The 20414-nt window shown below is 37.6% G+C and overlaps 1 protein-coding gene across 4 annotated transcripts in view; it reads right to left on the reverse strand.

The window, feature by feature from the left end:
• Nucleotides 1-2510: 2510 nt before the first annotated feature.
• LOC128693468 (uncharacterized) overlaps nt 2511-20414 on the reverse strand; it is an 80294-nt gene continuing 62390 nt past the window's right edge. Inside the window, exons 3-8 of one of the 4 annotated variants that reach the window (XM_070097356.1) lie at nt 19012-19168; nt 17638-17762; nt 10612-10728; nt 7269-7701; nt 4334-4608; nt 2511-3935 (exon numbers count right to left, since the gene is read on the reverse strand). In XM_070097356.1, coding sequence (XP_069953457.1) covers nt 3713-3935; nt 4334-4608; nt 7269-7701; nt 10612-10728; nt 17638-17675 — 1086 coding nt within the window. In that variant the 5' untranslated portion in view covers nt 17676-17762; nt 19012-19168 and the 3' untranslated portion in view covers nt 2511-3712. The other 3 variants (XM_070097355.1, XM_053783154.2, XR_011393594.1) reach the window with 3 other exon arrangements.

Consider the following 20414-nt stretch of genomic DNA (forward strand, 5'->3'; position numbering starts at 1 on the left):
AAAGCTTTTCTTAGGTCAATAAAAATTCCTAGTGGATATTCGCACCTGAAACCCATTCTCTTTGCAGACGACCCCTCAAGGAAGGTTCCTTGACGTTGGTGAGGGGCTCTTGATTTAGGGAATTGGATCTGTGCTCCAGTTCCCCGAATTAAGCCTGAATGCCTTCCACATCCCCCCCCCAGGCGCTGCATAATCCTCCGGGTTTAGCGCTTCCCCCTTGATTATAATAATAATAATTTGCAGACGACACTACTTATTTATGTCATCTCCCACCCAAATCTTGCCTCACTCAGCACCATTGTTAACGAAGAGCTACTAAAAATATCAACCTGGATGACTGCCAATAAACTTACACGTAACAGTGACAAAACCTATATTATGTTTGGCAACAGAGGAGGTGATGCACAACTGAACACTCCTATTGCTAAACATAATAAGGGCAAATTCCTGGGCCTACACCTCAACAGCAACCTGATATTACACACCCATATCCAACAAAAAAAAAAAAGTATCCAAAACGGTTGGGATCCTCTCAAAGATAAGTTACTACGTGCCACTATCAGCCCTACTCACATTATACTATTCACTCATCTATCCCTACCAACTGGGCATCTACATTGCAAACTGAATTGTTTGCAATCCTAATGGCGCTAAAGCTAACTTTTGACACTGAGCTTGACTATCATCATTACTGATTCTGTCATCATTGAAGGCTCTTGACTCATATAATTACTCCAACAACATGCTCATTGAAGAAGTCAGGTACAGATATTCAAAAATCAGGGACAAAGGGATTAATGTACAATTGCTATGGATCCCATCACACATTGGATTACTCCATGATAAAGTTGGTATGTTAGCCAAGAAGAGTACCCTGAAGAAGAATGTAGAATATAACTTTGGTATATCTGTGTCTACCATTAGGAATAACATTAGGAGAGAAGTAAATAATGAAAATGATTGTTATAGGAATGCAGTTAGAAGCCTGAGTAGATCTGTAACCCACTATGATAACATGAACTTAGGTAAGTATGTTTATGGAGCAACTTGCAATGTGAACAGACTGACTGATGTTGTAGTGGCCAGGCTTAGGCTTGGTTACAAGTACTTCTGGCAGTTTGGGAGACACACAGATGATAATGTAACTAAATGTAAATTGTGATCAGGCATACGGTCACTGTGTTGAACACTATGTGCTTAATTGTCCACTTATTGAGGAATACAGAGACAGACAGTATAATAACCTATGTGACATGTCAAGATATCTTATTAATGAAAATAAGATACCAAATATACTAAGCAAATTTCCTAAATTTGCTTGTAACAGATAAGTGAACTGTAGATATGTAGATATAAACCCACATGTACACCTGTTAACCCTTTTGGGGCCTAGTTCCTAGGCCTTTTGTGTATCCATATGCTCTTGCGCTACCGTCCACAGGATGGATAAAGGGTGCACAATAAACTAGCCACTTCGGTGGCAAAATCTAAAAAAATCCACATATGCCATTTGTGCCTGGAGATCAGCAGCAACCCACCTGAAGCCAATAATAACAACAAAAAGCCGCAGTAAGAATTATCAAGCAATCCAACACTAGGCAACAACACCCCCCCCCCCGCCCCACACACACTTCAAAGACCTAAACTTACTCAACTGTACAAAACATCTACACTTACTACTGTGCAACCTACATTTACAGAACCATAAATTCCAGTATTAACCCTGAGCTAAAACACTTCTTGACAGTTGTGACAGGACACAGGCACAATACTAGACGAATCTCTATGACATTCCCCGTGTCCGGCTAAATCTATACAAAAATTCAATATGTATAAAACGGCCTAAAACCTGAAATTCCTTACCTGAAAACTCTAAAATTGCAGACTCAACCACCATTTTCAAAACTACCGTTAAAACAATCTTATCTCCCTAACACACCCCACCGTCAGCTAACTACATGAAAACCACCTATTATTGTCTTACTAGTATCATACACACATCCAAAACTCATTCAATGCTCTCGATATATGATTCCCCCTAATTTACACTTACATTCACCCAAATGACTGTACACATAAAATTCCGAATATGGCTATTGCCTATAAATTTTTAAGCTAGTCATAAGTTTGCTTAATATACTCCACTGAAGGAGCTCTAATATAAACTGTGTATCATGTCAAGACAAAACCATTTTCATTACTAAATTTACAAATTGTAGTTTTCTTAAGTGTTTTGAACTACCTCACAATTGTAAATCTATTTAATCACTACAGTTACCTAACTTTAATAGCAGTATGGTCCGTAACCTGTGTCAATATTGCCTGTTTACCTGGAGAGGGTTTCGGGGGTCAACGCCCCCGCAGCTCGGTCTGAGACCAGGCCTCATGGTGGATCAGGGTCTGATCAACCAGGCTGTTACTGCTGGCCGCACGCAAGCTGACGTACGAACCACAGCCCGGTTGGTCAGGTACTGACTTTAGGTGCCTGCCCAGTGCATTCTTGAAGACAGCCAGGGGTCTATTGGTATTTCCCCTTATGTATGCTGGGAGGCAATTGAACAGACTTGGGCCCCGGACACTTGTGTTGTCTCTCAGTGTACTCGTGGCGCCCCTGGTTTTCATCGGGGAAATGTTACATCTGCCGAGTCTTTTGCAATATAGAGTAAGAATTAGTATTAGTCTGCCCAAAATGCCTAGGCATGCTAGTGACCTTTGTAACTATTTTGTATGTAAACCACACATTGTAATTAATATTGTATAATATGTAAACCCCACATTGTAACTTTTACAGAGAAATAGACATTTCAGTTTCAATTTCAGTCTCTGAACCTATTATGTATCTCTGTAATGTTTTAACTACCGCCCACATGATGAGTATAATAAATATATTAAACTGACACATGTTTATCAAGATCTACTTCCACTAGTAACTCCAAGGTGCTACACTTCACCTTCCTATATAAAAGCTACTGTGCACATGTTTCTCGTCTTCCACCACTGCTGATGTTTCTAGGATTCTGATTCATCTCTGTATTCGACTGATGAAGCCTGAGACGCAGACGAAATGTTTCGTCACTAAAGATTCTTAGTGTTGCAAATGTATCTTAGATAGACGTCAGCAACCCCAGAGGTGAAGCTCCGGCCACTATTATTATAATAATATGCTGTAGTACATTATTTAATATATCTGCTGGTGAAAAAAGTACATAACAAAGTTGTTTATTCCATGCTAGAGGAGGAATTATAACACAAGAAAAATAAAATAAGATTAATAAAAGTTGTATCCAAATTAGAATTAAAACAAGAAAGAACTGGAGGAGCAAATATTAATGATAAAAAAAATGTCTGAGAAATGACATATAGGTTTCAAGTTGGCTGGTTAATTGAGTTTATCGACTATACGAGGGTTCATTTCACTTGTTTACCGCCAGTCAGGAGTACTTTAACCCCTAATTAGATATTAAAGTAATATCTTAAGTGTATATACAATAAGAAATATACTAATCCTTGGAATTTCAGAATTACTGTAGATTAACAAGTATTTCAAAACTTACAATATACAATTGGAAATAGGATAATTCCTCCTTTTTCTGTATTAGTTAAAAAAAAAAAACACTGACGTTCACACAGATTCACTAATGAACAACGACAAACATCAACATTTACTTAAGAATGAGTGAGCAAATTTTCTTTTTACCAAGAACTACCTAGCTCATGGTAAGAGAAAATTAAGTGGCCATGGCAATTTATCCTTGAATGGGACACCACCTGGATAATATTTATGAATATTGTTAAAGACGTCAATCATCTCCTCAGGAGTGGTAGGGCAAGAAGGATACATAGTTTCACATCTATCCGGAGATCCTGTGTATCCCATGTATGCTGCGTGTGTATATGGATAGAAGGAATACTGGGTCATCATCTGGTCCAATATTCTGGAAGAAAATACAAAGATATTGAAAACTAGTAGAGTATTTTATATATTTATATATATATATATATATATATATATATATATATATATATATATATATATATATATATATATATATTTGTAATTATGTTTATTAAGATTATTTTATCAGCAGTAACAAAAATGTTACTGAAAACAGACATAGATGGAGATTACGGTATAACAGAGTAATAGGCTGAGTGGCATTAGTTCGAGTATCATACATGGAATTTACCACAGGTTTCAGAAAGAAAATAATGGAGGCAGATATACCCTAGTTGTATAAGTTGAAAAAACATTCTTAAGGCTTAATTAAATTTGAATTCACTCTGTATATTCTATATAAATGTAATTCAGGTATTATTACTAAGAGGAACTTACCCGAGAAACCTCTCTGAAGTGAAGCCACCAAGCAAGTCATCAATGACACTACGCTTCTTCCTCTTACCAAGATCACTGAGGAAGCTCAGGAATCCATTTCTCTGAGGTCGTCGTCTTCTAATTGGCCTCCGTCGTCTCAGCACCTGAGGGCCATTTTCTCTTCTGATTACATTTTGATCTTGAGTGTCAGGGTTTTCTCTGAAGTTTGGGAATACGTTTTGGAAGTTGGTTCCTCCTGGGAAGGTCTGAGGAGCCGAGAAACTACCCTGTCCAACCTAGTTAAAAAAATAGTGTGATGAAGTTGCTTAGTAGTTCAGTAACGATGATTTAACTTCGTTGTTAACACGAAAATTCACTTTGCAAAAGTGTTATGACACATCCTTTCATTAAGCAAGGAGAGCTTGTATCTGTTTATTCAAACAAATCATATTTGTATTTATACTGATGCTTTCATTCTGACCAATATGCTTCAACATATGTAATAACCGAAAAATATGTTCTACTTCAGTATTCACTACTACAGTGGTATACTAAATTACAATAAAAAATCCAAAAATGTCATAAAATCATAAACCAAATTGTTAGTAAACTAAATTGTCCAGCAATTAAAATTTATACTGCTCACAATGCTCTTGCATGATCAGGGGCCTTCTATAACGTATGTCAATAATGTCAACTAATCCTATATCAGTTGTTATATCATAACTTATCGTCTACTGATTGATAATACTCTTAGGTTAAAACTTGATATATTCTTTCTAGTCATACTGATTAGGCTTTTTTCTTTTTATCCACTGACGCCTATATAACCGCCGTCGTCTTGCCTTGGCTCCAGATTCTCCACCACCACGATGCTGTGAACAGTAAGTCCAAGGCTGAGGGACTGATTACCTCATCTTTTGTATATAGTTCTACTGTCTTCTAATTATGTTCTAGAATCTGTATTGATAAAGCCACTGGATAGCGAAACGTCTACAATAAAGATATCCAGATGTTGCACATGTGTCTTAACTTTCAGTTTTTAGTTGTATTTTCCTCACAGCTGAAAACAATGACTGTTTTGTTTTCTAAGTTCAGGTTTCATAATTCTGGTCACTTGGTACAGTATTTGTCTCATTGTTGTCTTAGTTCACCATAGACCTGCAAACTTTGTCAGTTTATTTAGTATTTATTTTTCTCTTCAAAGGGGTGCCTTGGTGCTGCTGAAGAGCTCATGGTCCAAGGAATTGTAGCTATTCTCTCCTTGCTTGGATCAAAATTCATTACGACAGGAGCTGTATAATAACTTATGAGTTTGTTGTCTTTCTATAAATTTCATAATTTAAAAATATACTTTTTTTTTTTCAGTCACCATTCTGAGCAAATTATGGTATGCGTAGCACCACAGTTGTTGCTATGTGCACTACTAACACTGTGCTTCCAGTGCACAATACTGGCAACACACCTTCACTCTACAAATCAAAAATTTTTGTTTTCCAGAATGGTTTATGGTTAACTGTGTTTGGGTTTAATTAAAGTCATTCGACTATACGAGGGTCATTAAGGCTGTATGTAACCTGCTCATCACCAGTCAAGAATACTTCACTGCCTAAAATAGGGATAGATGAAGATAAATGATGAATTATATCGTTGTGCAACACTTGGGTACCTTTACTGTGGACTGACTGATGGACTGACCACATCCTCTCCACTGACTGATTACCTCAAACTCCTCCTGATCTTCAGCCATTCTTTTATGTATTAAACTGAGGATACCAGTCTAATATGTATTAGATTGAGGATGCCACTGGTTGGCGAAACGTTTCTACAATAAAGATACCCAGTGTTGCACAAGTGTCTTAATTCACCAGGAATTGAAATATACTCTCAGTGCACTTACACCGACACACACTCTATGTACATCCTGAATGACTTGTATAAAGGTCAAACAAGAGCTAATAGTTGCTGGAGTCTCGAAGAACCATTAAACAAGAAAAAATTACACGAGTGAATAAGACGATTGAAGACAATACACTGGAAACGGATACTAAATTGTTAATTCCTTACAGCATTCACATATATTGTACAGCAGCTAGAACACTGAGCATGTAATGCCAACACAGGATAACTGTACCTCACTACCTTAACAAAATGATAAATTGTGTAACAAGTACCTTGAATGAACAAACCATTCTTGTACTCTATGCTTATGAAATTTCTTGCAGGGATTGTGGAAGAGGTATGCGAGTCGATGTGACACCAACAAGTTGAAGGTAAAAGACGCATATATGCTGAGCAAGACATTGAGAAAGCGTTTCACCACAAGAACTAAATGAGACACTTGTGGCTAAACGTTTTCTTAAGTCTTGATCAGTGCATATCTGTCTTTTAGGTACAACTTGAAGGGACTGTAACCAATCATATATTAGGATAAACAGTAAGGAATTTCAGTGCTAGAGTAACTGAATATAAGAGGTCTGCTAGAAATTTAAAGGAGGGTTTAGAAGTTTTTCAAAAATGTTAAGATTCATAACTGCAATATTAGTTTTGATCAAATTGTGTAAGAGTAAAATCCTGGCGTCTACTATAACTGTTTCACAGCCTGGTGCCGATAACTCGTAAAGCAAATTGAAACCTTGGCACTGAGGTCACTGGATTCTTCCCATTCTAAGTTACAGGATCTGATTTTGTGTAAAAATTATTACAATGAGGAAGAGCTAAACCCGTAGGAGTCATATAGCACATGGGGAATGAGAAGCAATCAGGTTCGATCTAAGGAAGAGGAGGATAGGTCCCTTTCTTTGGATCAAGAGCCCCTCACCGGTATCAAGGTACCTCCCTGGAAGGGGTTCGTATATCAAGCTTCAATCGCTGAGCTCTTAATCTGTTGAAAACATTCTCAGTAAAACAGCCAGATGAAATCTTGCTTATACGAAGACTTAGATGTTTATATTACCTGGCCTGAGGGTGGCTGTTGAAATTGAGGATTGAATTGTGTGGTAGGTGAAAATGGAGGTCTCTGGAATGCTGCAGGATTTTGGAATGCTGCATGATTTTGGAATGCAGGATTTTGGAATGCTGCAGGATTTTGGAATGCTGCAGGATTTTGGAGTGCTGCAGGATTTTGGAGTGCTGCAGGATTCTGGAATGCTGCAGGATTCTGGAATGCTGGATTCTGCGCTGCTGAACCTTGCAATGCAGGATTCTGGAATGCTAGATTCTGAAATGATGGATTCTGCAATACTAAATTCTGCAATGCCTGATTCTGCAGCGCTGGATTCAGCAGTGCTGGATTCTGCGCTACTAGATTTTGAAGTCCTTGTGGATTCCCTTGGGCGAGTCCTTGTTGAAGAGCTTGGCTGAGTGCAGACAGTGAAGGAGATTGTGAACTGAAAATATACAAAAGAAAGGGGTGTTGAATTTCTTCACCAGTTGAAGCTCTATGTTTTTTTTTTTTTTTTTTTCAACAAGTCGGCCGTCTCCCACCGAGGCAGGGTGACCCAAAAAAGAAAGAAAATCCCCAAAAAGAAAATACTTTCATCATCATTCAACACTTTCACCACACTCACACATTATCACTGCTTTTGCAGAGGTGCTCAGAATACAACAGTTTAGAAGCATATACGTATAAAGATACACAACATATCCCTCCAAACTGCCAATATCCCAAACCCCTCCTTTAAAGTGCAGGCATTGTACTTCCCATTTCCAGGACTCAAGTACGACTATATGAAAATAACCGGTTTCCCTGAATCCCTTCACTAAATATTACCCTGCTCACACTCCAACAGATCGTCAGGTCCCAAGTATCATTCGTCTCCATTCACTCCTATCTAACACGCTCATGCACGCTTGCTGGAAGTCTATGTATCTGCATTATATAATTTGTTCTATAACTTGACTTTATACTATGCGTCTATAAGCCAGTAATTAAAAAAAATCAGCGTTGGCTTGTTAGAGTCAGTTATGCATTTGTCAGCAAGTGAACAAACAGAATGAAGGAAGAAGACGGAAAAAGAGAAGAAAAAAATGTTGGGATTATTGACGGGAAGGTTATATTAACCCAGAATAAGCCAGTGCAGTCATGACGGACCATAAGGTTTAACAGATTACTTTAATGCCGGTGAAAAGCTTTTGATTCAAGGACTTGATTGCCTCCCATTCACCAAGTGCTATGTGACGCCTACGGATTTAGCGTTTCCTAATGATTATACATACACACACACACACACACATATATATATATATATATATATATATATATATATATATATATATATATATATATATATATATATATATATATATATATATATATATATATATAAATATATGTCGTACCGAATAGATAAAACTACTTATTTAGCAAGAACTCATTAAAATTAAGTCTTATCTAAAAAAATTCTTATACATTTAAAGATATATTTTTTTCATTTATGTTATTGCAAAAATTAATAATTTTGTACCAAAAGAACCTTAGAAAACTTACCTAATCTTATTATAACAAGTGCAATTTAATTTATCCTAAGCCAAGTAAATATATTTTAAATAAGTTTACAATAATTTAATAATAAACACACACAATGAAAGATACTTTTTTAGTTACGTTCAGAATGATTTTTGCGAAATTACTCCATACACAAATTTTCGCTTGCCTTATTCGCCAAGAAGAGCGTTGCTATTTCAACAAAAATTTCAAGTTTTACCTATTCGGCACGACAAACATTATCTCTCAGCCCATATTAACATTCGAACCTGCACACTTTGTATCACAAGTTGCCAAGGGGATTTATATGACGTTAGAACGGCATTAATGAGTCATGTGTTGAAGCTGGGAACACAAGTGGGGTTGTTGTTCTAGCTGGTTCCTGATGTAATGACTGCCAGAGATTAGGGCTTCGCCTTTGTAACTTTTATTCGATATATTATTTAGATCATTAGTTTTGCAAACATGGGATACATTTAGGTCACAATACATATTATAAAACTGAAATATTAGATCTAAGGCGCTTAGCATCAAATTATTTCTTTAACTAGAGTATAATCCTTCAACATCTATAATTTCTTACACGTTCTAGCCGATTTTAAGCTAGTCTGCGAGGAGGTAAAATTTAGGATCCTGCATAACGTTCAGATGACACTGGCTGCCAGTGTAAGACATGAGCATGGCTGGAGGGCATGCACCCTATGAAATAAACGGTAGGGATAGAAGGATGTCGGCTTTCAGGCTAGCTTGGTGGCGCAAGTGCTTCTCCTTGACCTTCGTCTGCCGAGATTTTGATATACTCGGAGCAGCATGTTCATCACGGCAAGCCACCAAAAGGACCTTACCGTAGGTCCCATCCCAGAGAACTTTGTCCTTAGTACGGACATGCTTGTACAACCATGACTCAGCCTCGAAGAACTTCATTCCTATCAGCGATTAGTCAAGGACGCAACAAATATATCTAATCGTCTACAAGGATTACGTTCCTTGAGCAAAATGCCAAACATGAATTCGCGGATAAAGATCTATTTCCATGAGACAGCGGAGATGCTTTCTAAACTCTTCTTAACTCTGCACTTATTGCACTATATTTTGTCGCTTGAAATACAAATGGGTTATTTAGGTCCAGTAAGCGCATCTCAAGACTCATGGCTATATAATACTATACATGAATCGCAGATCTATGAGCCACGCTGCTGTATAGTCCTTGTGGCTTAGCGCTTCTTTTTTATTATAATAATAATATGAGCCACGCTCGCAAATAACAGCATAATACCAAATGTGAACAGTTGTCAGGGACGTATAACACAAGACATGTCTGGGACCGGAGTCCAGTTTGTACATAAATGGATATAAAACAAAACTCGTAAATTACCGTGTACGCGAATTAAAACTAGCTGATATTAACGCCATATTGTCTGTAAAGGGTACTGATCTGTATGCTGGTGTTATCAGTTAAGTAATTTATATAAATGAGAGAATGAAGGAAGACGAATATGAGTGAAGACGGTTTTTTTCTTTTATTAAGGACACCTGAGGGAAAATATTTACTCCTACTCAGTTCATATAATTCATGTAATAATCCATGAGTTATACTCGCTCAGAAGACATCACATGAGCAGGAAATGTAGTAAAATCTTCTTCTTGTGAAAGGTACAACATACATAAAGAAATTTTACTTACAACTCATTTATGAAATTTAAAGATTTCTTAAAAGTAAGAAATCTGTTTACAAATATTTATCCTATATAATGCAATATAAACCAGTCAAACTGACTTACAGCACATAAAAGTACTCACAGTAAATACTTACGGTTGTGGAAGGTTCGACTGAGAGGTGGCGAGGGAGCACATGAGTCGCTCCAGACACTGGAAGCGGTCATATGTAGGGATTGTACTACGCAACATGTCATCTACATTCTCTAAAGCTCTGCAGAGAGACAAGGATTTTTTTTTTTTTGGTTTGTTAAATACACTGGTTGTTGAAAATCTATAAGAATGATGTATGAATGGAAGGAATACCAGATTTTCTATCATTTGGAAAGAATGTCTAGGAATATAATAATAATAATAATAATAATAATAATAATAATAATAATACTTTTTTTCTACTAGTACAAGTACAAGGTATACAGTCCTAACTGACATCAATAACATACTACTATACAGAAAGCCGCTTGTTATGCTGAGCATTTCGGGAAAATTAGGTCAGTTTTGTCCCAGGATGCGACCCACACCAGTCGACTAACACCCAGGTACCCATTTTATACCGATGGGTGAACAAGGGCAACAGGTGTCTTAAGGAAACACGCCCCTATTGTTTTCCAGCTGTACCGGAGATTCGAACTCCGTACCTGAGTGTGAGAGTTGAGTGCGGTAACGATCGAGCTACGGGACTTCAATACATAATTCTGTAGTATAGAAAACTACTTGAAACTGAATGAAAATTTAATACGTAACGATACTGTTAATGTTGAGTGTTAATAAGTGTGATGGAAATGGTTGACAGGAGCCGATGACTGGAAATAAAATGATTTTATTTTTAGTAATTTGTTTCCAATAAATTTGTCAAACTTTAAGAGTGATGTATTTTTTTTAAAAAATCGTGAAGAGGAAGAATTTCAAAAGATTACAGAGGTACATAATGGGTCATTATGTACTGGAGTGCGATAAAATTAATGAATTTAGAAACAACTCACTCAGAAGTGTTCAAGAAATGGCTAAGTATTTTATCCACAGTGGTATATTACAGACCATTCTGGAGAAATACCCTGACTTTGCTAGCTGTAAATAAAGCATTACCACATGTGTGCATGTGTGTGTGTGTGTGTGTGTGTGTGTGTGTGTGTGTGTGTGTGTGTGTGTGTGTGTGTGTGTGTGTGTGTGTGTGTGTGAGTATGAGTGTGTGTGTGTATGAGTGTGAGTGTGTGTATGAGTGTGTGTGAGTATGAGTGTGTGTGCGTGTGTGTATGAGTTTGTGTGTGTGTGTGTGTGTGTGTGTTTATGTGTGTGTGTGTATGAATTTGTATGTGTGTGTGTGTGTGTGTGTGTGTGTGTGTGAGAGAGAGAGAGAGACTCAGCAATCAACATTTGCACCAATAACTCACTACAGTTGTGACCGGGTGTGGAAGTGTGAATTGCTCATTACTCTAAAATTTGTTCAGATTAGTATAAACGTGAAGTATTCATTACCTTTGAAGTGAGTTCATTACCTTTGTAAGTGAGTTCATTACACTGCCATCAAAACTTTGGAGCCCGGTCCCTGGACCCAAAATCTGTTACGTAGAAAGTTAGCGCATTGACCATAATTTGCGAGCTTCTTAATATATATGAAAAACAAGTGTTTAATTACGATACTGACAGGTTGATCAAGACAACACACATGCAACACTTGGGTATCTTTACTGCTGAAACATTCTGCCTGCACAAGCTTCTTCAGTCGAATACAGACTAATGTAACACTGGAGACAGTGGAAGTAGTAATTATGAGGTGGTCAGTCCCTCAGCCTTTATAGCAGGTGACTGACCACCTCCTGCCAAGGCTGACAGACTGATCACCCTCATTATTATTATAATCAAAAAGAAGTGCTAAACCACAAGGGCTATACAGCGCTGCAGGGCAGGAAGGAAGCGAGGGTATCAGGTGGTAAAAGGGAGATGGATGATTATTATTATAATCAAGGGGGAAGCGCTAAACCCAGAGGATTAGACAGCGCCTGGGGGAGATGGATGAGAAATAGGTTACGGAGAACAGCGGGGCAGTGGATGGTGAAAGGGTTGAGGGCAGCAAGAGATTGAGGTAGAAAGGGCTGAGGGGAGTGCGAAAGGTATCATCATCAGAGTTTGTGGAGTAAATCAGTCGTTGTTAAGAAGTCAGTGATAGAGTCAGGATTAAAGGAGGGTCCATCAGCAAGAAGGGAAGGTAAAGAGAGAGTAGTAGAGCGGAGACGACGTTGGAGGTAAATTCTGCGTGCTCGTTGATGGAGAGAGAAGTCTAACAGAATGTGGCTAATCGATACTGGAACTTGACACTGCTCACAGAGGAACAGGGTGCCTCTCCATGAGATACCCATGAGTAAGACGAGTGTGGCCAATGCGAAGGCGGGAGAGAGTAGTCTCCCAACCTCGGCACTGATGACAAGACGGCCAGTTACCTATACTCGGTTTAATAGACAGAAGTTTGTTACCGAGCAGATTAGACCAACGTTGTTGCCAACGGGTGTGAAGGTGGGTAGCTATAACAGCAAAATAGTCCGTAAATGGAACACCCCTATATGAAACTGGTAGGTCATGTACTGCTGACCTCGCAGCAGTGTCTGATCGCCCTCAAAATTACTACTTCCACTATTTCCAGTGTTACAATCCTATCTTTTTGACTGAAGAATCCTGTTGTATAGGATAGACATTTCGACAATAAAGATACCCAAGTGTTACACATGTGTTTTATTCATCAAAACAATTATAGCTCTATATTGTGATATAATTCGTGTATAAAGTGTACCAAGTAATGGAAATGATTGTAGTGTAAGGATGTATTTTGATAACTGGCTGTATCTGATTAATGTCAACGTAAATGTCTGAGCAGGATGATGGAGAATGTTGTTTGGTTTTCTTTACCTTAAGTAAAAGGCCACAGATGCTACTAATGTGACATTTTATTGTGGCAACGTTTCGTTCTCCAGGAGAGCGAAATGTTGCCGCAATAAAATGTCACAGTAGTTGCACTTGTGTCCTTGGACTTAACATATTGTCGGTAATTCTACCAACATTAATACATTTTACAGTGACGTGAAACGGCTCATCTAGTAAAAAAAAAAAAATGGAGTAAATTCTAAGTATATATATATAGTATATATATATATAATGATAAATGGATCACCTATCACAAAACTAACAGAGGGAAAATTCTTAGGAATCCACCTTGATAATAGACTCAAATTTCATACACATATACATCAAATTTCTAAGAAAATTTCCAAGACTGTAGGCATACTATCGAAGATACGGTACTATGTTCCACAGTCAGCCCTCCTGGCCCTATATCACTCTCTTATTTACCCCTATCTCACCTATGGAATTTGTGCATGGGGCTCAACAACAATTAACCATCTCAGACCACTAATTACCCAACAAAAGGCTGCAGTTAGAATGATAACAAATTCTCACTACAGGCAGCACACTCCACCAATATTCAATACACTAAACCTACTCACCATACAAAACATCCATACTTATTACTGCACCTATTACATACATAGAACACTTAACTCTGATATTAACCCTCCCCTCAAACATCTCCTTGCCAACCTCAACAGAACACATGACCATAACACAAGGCACAGATCACTCTTTGATGTTCCTCGTGTCCATCTCACACTATGCAAAAACTCAATGCACATAAAAGGCCCTAAAATCTGGAATTCATTACCTGTAAATATAAAAGAAACACAACCTGTTTATAAATTCAAGTCTCTTCTCAAAGATTACTTACTCACCCAAAACCAAATAAATACTGAATAACTGAACATTATAAATTGTATATCTTAAATGTTTCTCACAATTATATCACATAAATGTTAAACCTAAAACCCAATCTAACTTTATTATTTTTTAAATACACTACCTAACAGAATCACTACTTAACTGAATTCAACCATATGACCTGTCTTTGTAATATTCACTTGTGCTTTATAGTTATCTGTTTACATTAATGTTTTATCACTGATTTCATCATTGCTTAGTAGCAGCGCTGTATAGTCCTTGTGGCTTAGCGCTTCTTTTTGATTATAATAATAATAATAATCATTGCTTAGTTAATCTTAAGTTAATTTTAAGCCAGCCCGTAATGCTATGCATAGTATAAGTGGCTTTGGCATACTGCTCTTATCTGTATTTTTTTTGTACCTCTGTATGTGTGCACAAATTGGAAATAAATAAATAAATAAATAAATAAATAAATTATACACACACACCAAGAGATATGCGGCTCTTGGTAAATATAAATCTGAAAGACCATTTAATGCTCGTATTCTGTTTACTGCACATTCACCATTATCATAATAAAATAAAAAAATATATGGGAAGTGCTAGCATCATGTCGATATAAATTTAAGGATTTTTTAATTAGTCATAGTGATTTACCAATATGACACAACGACTCAAAGAAAACTTACTACCCAACACTCGCTTGTTAGTCACGTTTTCAGAAAGACTCAAAAATCAATGTCTAACATTGGCCCACTAAATCAGCTGACCCATTCCATTTTCGCAGTGCAGACATTCTACCTCCCAGCCTCCATTGCTCAAGTTCCTTCGTAGATACTACCAAGCTGGTAGCAGCAGTACGTGGAGTGAAACAGATCATTCATCTCCACTGGAATCAAACATGTTAACACATTGTCTGCTACATGTTCAGTCTCTTTACCCATCAATACTTTAACTATACTTGTTTCACACCTTTCTTCCAACCCTACCATTCACCTGAGATTCATAAACTATCTCCATATACCCTCTTTCACTATCTTCAGTTTATTACATCATTCCTGTAATGAACTGAACAAAGCACTGGTGGGCAAAACGTCATCATAACAGCTACCAGAGGTTACACCTGTGTCTGGTTCACAAACACTTTTATATTCTACATAACCTCAACCTTTCAAAAATTCTTCTTCCACTCTTTGAACTGGATATTTCATCACCACCGCGTTTCTCTCTCTCTCTCCTCGATGTGCCCAACTTTACTCCTTTCATGACTCAAGAAATCGTAAAACACGATAGCAAACTAATCACAGAACGGTCGGAATCGAACCTACGACAGGCGAGTCCTGCCATGGGTTCGAGACCCACCCGCTTTGTCATCCAATTCCCTCTTCCTTTCTCAAAATCGTCAACCTTTCAAACTTTGGGTTTACCGATTTCTAGGATTTCCACTTTCATTTGTAGCATCTCGAATATGTGTGTGAACACATTAATATAATCAGTCTTTAATATGTACGTATTAAAAAACTTTGATTATTTTAATAATCTTAAAACTGTGTACTTATATCGTTATAGTAAATACACGAGTGTAAATAAGCACATTTACTTTGGCAGTAACCATAGCATAAACATGCTAGAAACTTATCATACGTGATAAAAATAGACCGGTAAGCCAGCGGAAGGCCTCGGTGAGATGACCAAAAGCTCCAGCTGTAGGTCATCATATAATTAAGACCCGCGTCAGAAAACACTATCTGTTTCCTGACAAACCTACCTACCATATGTACCACACACAATTATTACAGGTATATCATACACAGCTATCATACATAGCCATCATACACAGAGAAAAGTTTTCAAACCTTGTAACATTAGTGTATCAGATCCGGAGTCATTAAGATAACATATACGTACAAGATTAAGCGAGAAATAAAGTACTCAAAAACGTAACATAAAACAACTTAATGTGAGAATAAAGAATAGAGAAGAGAGAACAATAATATGGAAGAGGTTATAATTGTTATTATACAGGTCTCTACAAAAACACTCCTTGATTTGAAACAGGTGTAACATGTAACTTTATTGTGACCGGTGACCTCTGTAAGTGGCCTGCGAGGTCACCGGACCTGTTTGTGACTTCTTTCTTTGTGGGTACGTGAAGAGCACAGTTTACATACCACCACTACCAGCAACCCTGGAGGACCTGAAAATTTCGATCACTGAAGCAGTTCACATGATAACACCAGGTATACTACAGAGAGTCTGGACCGACCTGAACTATCACATCCATGTTTGCTGAGCAACCAGAGGGGCGCACATTGACCGCCTTTAATGCTACTCTACACCACATGAAACTGAATGAAATGCTGCATCTGAAGCTACTAACTGTGAAAGATTATTACAATCAAGTTATATGTTGTACATATTTAAAATCAGGGAGTGTTTGTGTGGACAACTTGTATACATATTTTTTGCGGCTATTATAAGAATACAGTTTGTAGATGAAAACTGAATGAAGGATTTGCCAATGAACAATTTGATAATATCTAAATCATAACACAAAAATATACAGTGTTTATTAGTCTTAATTACAAGACAGAAATATATTTATAGAATATATTCACCATAAAAGGAAACATTTTATAAAGGGATATATAACGCTCATATATGAAATATAAATATGAATTTTATCATAGAATAGGCTACTAAAATATAATTATTGAATATTCTTTACATTAACTAGGCATGAAAAAAATGTCAATGTTATTTGTAATGAGCAAGAAAAATTTATTTGATATTGTCTCTTGTAGTTCAAAAATAATAAATTTTTTGAGTTAGTAAATCATTTATATTACAATATGTCCAAAATTATAAAAAAAAATGCTCTACTAAAAGTTAATAAAATCAATGCATAGTTTTTAATCTGTTGGTTAAAATGTACATCAGTACAAAAATCAATGAGTAACTCCATTAGCGCCCAAATGAAGAGGAAGCGTCGTCAGCGAGTCTAGTGGAATATTAATATAAAAGCTGACGTGTAGATCTAAGTGTAATTAGAATATCTGGTGAATGAAGGTCTATGTAGCAAGACGTGAGTCTGCATATAATGCTAGCTTTTAGGTGGTTTATTGTTCATGAAAGAGGTTAATGTCTCCAAACAGGAGTCTTGGTCAGACGATGACCCATATTAGAGGTATTAATTGCGGCTTCGCTCTCCAGAAAGTTTATCAGGCTCCTGGAAAGCGAAACTTGGTCATAATAAATGTTTCAGTACTTGGTCATGTGTCCTTTTACATAAAAAAAGTTAATGATTCAATAATTTTACAGTCGATGACCCTTGGTTGGATAGTTACTGGCTTACCCAGCTGGGCTTCCTAGTCCAGGTACATCGGAGAGCATCACTGTAGAGAACCTACAGTTCAAGGTGTTGACTTTCTTAAGGAGATTTCAGACATGGTTGTTCATTGATCACCAGAAAGAAAATATCTGTAATTAATGAGCGTGATGGGTTATTCTTCAAGACGTCAGAGCTTAGTTCTTCATTCCTGCATTAAGTTTTAAACGAAACACATACATGAGGAAGGCACAGCCCACCTGGCACATTTATTGGGCTCCCTGAAATATAAGTGAAGCATTAAATGTCTTATCAGCTGGGTGGAAGAGTGATCTTTAGACCAGCCCTAGAGAAAAACAAATAATTCTCCTTCCCCTTGTACGTGGAACACATGGGAGGAACACATGGGCAAGGTGTCTAAGGGTGTCCACCATATAGCTTAAGTTAAATAACTATCGTTTTATTTTATTTTTTGTATATCTACAAATGTTTACGAGTTTTAGTTTAACATATTTATTATGCACCCCATGCCCATGGTGTGGGTGGAATCACACCATACCCATCCTGTGGGTGGTAGTCAAAAGATTACAGAGGTACATAATGGGTCCAGGAACTGGGCCCCAAAGTTATGATAGCTGAGCAAGGTACAGAGGTAATGAACTCCGGGTAGATCTGGTCACAATCATGACAAAGTTACAAGGTAATGAACTCCTGGTACGATACTATGCTTTCAGTGCAAAATTAATAATTACATGAGGGTACTGAAGCGGTTCTCAGTCTGCCAACCCCTCACGAATTATCCAAGATTTCACTTACGAAATTTTTATATTTCATTTAAGTTTTTCTAAGTATTTTAGCTACAAATATGCTTTTTAAATTATATATATACGTGAACAACTGCAAAAATTCGGAAGCCATTTAGCTGCTAACGTGTTGTTACAATACAACCAGTTATTTATGGTCATTATGTTAATCCCATGAATCACCTGACATAAGCAAAGTTATTAACAATAAGTATGTTACTAATAAAAGAACGACATGCTGCTTGCATAAGTGATTTAATACGATGAGTGTATTGGAAGATTTATACAGCTGCTTCACTCTAGTATACTGGCCGCTTCAGTCGTTAAATGTTAATTAAGTGAGCAAGCAAGGCTTAGTACTGGCAATTATCACGAGTGTGCAAGGTCGTAAGCAACGAAGACTGACATAATTCCATCATTGGCTAGTCTGAAGCCGTCCAGGAGCTGGCGCTTGACCCTGTGATGGAGTAATCGCGACTCCAAGTGATGGAGTGAGTGCGACTCCCAGTTTACTCTCGCACTCTCCCCACCGGACGAGTCACTCTCTGAAGAACCTGCAAATACGTCACAATTAGAGACATACACGCTAGTTACATACCCAAGGATGTTACGCAGTTGTGGACCAAATAATCCACTAACAGTGTCTGCTGCTGCCTCGGCTCCTGACCCTGCTGCTGCAGCTGCTGCTGTTTCTGCTGCTGTCCCTTCTGCAGCTTCTCCAACCACGGGTTCAGAGGTATCATCAACACTGTTGCCTGGAAGTATTAGATTAACCACCATCTGAACTCTTTGACCTGGTGAAGGGCTCTTGATTCAAGGAACTGGAGGTATTCTCCCCTTCACAGGAATAAGTTTGATTACCTCTCACTCACTGGGCCATGTATGACTCCTGCAGAGTTAGCGCCTCGTCACGATTATAAGAATTGCAATATACTAGGGATGTTGATACAATGAATTTAATGATGCTTACATATATTATACACACCCACATATTTTCTAGTAAGATATACACAGTGTGATATATAATGATACACTATATCAAGGTGTACACAGTGGAATAGTGATACACTGTATCAAGGTATAAACAGTGGGATATATAGTAATAGACTGTATCAAGGTATACAATGTGATATATAGTGATACACTGTATCAAGGTATACACAGTAGGATACATAGTGATACACTGTAGCAAGGTTAGAGAGGATCCATGGGTCTCTAAATAACCATCAGAGTCCAGATACATCAGACTGGCTAATTAGTAACATCTTACAGTTAATGTTAGAGTTTTAAACCACAGCATTGGTGGCGAATATGTGTCTTCGTGGTTTAGAAATACCCGTGAGCAAACACTAGGACATTTATTACAAAACGTTTCGGTCCTGCGACCTTGATCACTTCTAACACACAGAGGCTAATAAGACAGTAATACAGACGGAGAGTGAGGTGTGACACATGAAGGTCACCATGTGTCACAACCCGCTCTCCGCCTATATATACTGTCTTTTTAACCTATGTGTGTTAGAAGTCATCAAGATCGCATATAACAATAGTTATAAATGACCATAAGTTTTAAAGGGGTGGACCGGTAAGCCAGCGGAAGGCCTCGGTCAGATGACCAAAAGCTCCAAAGGCGGGTCATCATCTGACTAAGACCCGCGTCAGGAAACATTTGTTCTGTTTCCTGACGAACCTTACCTAACCTAACCTATCAAGATCGCAGGGCAGAAACGTTTTCTAATAAATATGTCCTAGTGTTTGCTCACGGGTCTTTCTAAAGAAATTTGTCGGTATCTATTACCAAGATTAATATCAGGCTTTTTCATGGAAATTCGCCAAGGTTTGCAAGAACTGTTATTACAGTTACAAAGTAGCTGGACAGTAGGACAGTCTGGCGGTCAAGTCTCAGGGCTCAGTACTAGACCTAAAGTCAGAAGAATCAGGGCAAATATTTGATATCAATGGAACGGAAAACACTGATGGGTGTTCATCAACGCCTCGGGA

This window comes from Cherax quadricarinatus, chromosome 57 (assembly GCF_038502225.1).
Source record: "Cherax quadricarinatus isolate ZL_2023a chromosome 57, ASM3850222v1, whole genome shotgun sequence".
Lineage (NCBI taxonomy): Eukaryota > Metazoa > Arthropoda > Malacostraca > Decapoda > Parastacidae > Cherax > Cherax quadricarinatus.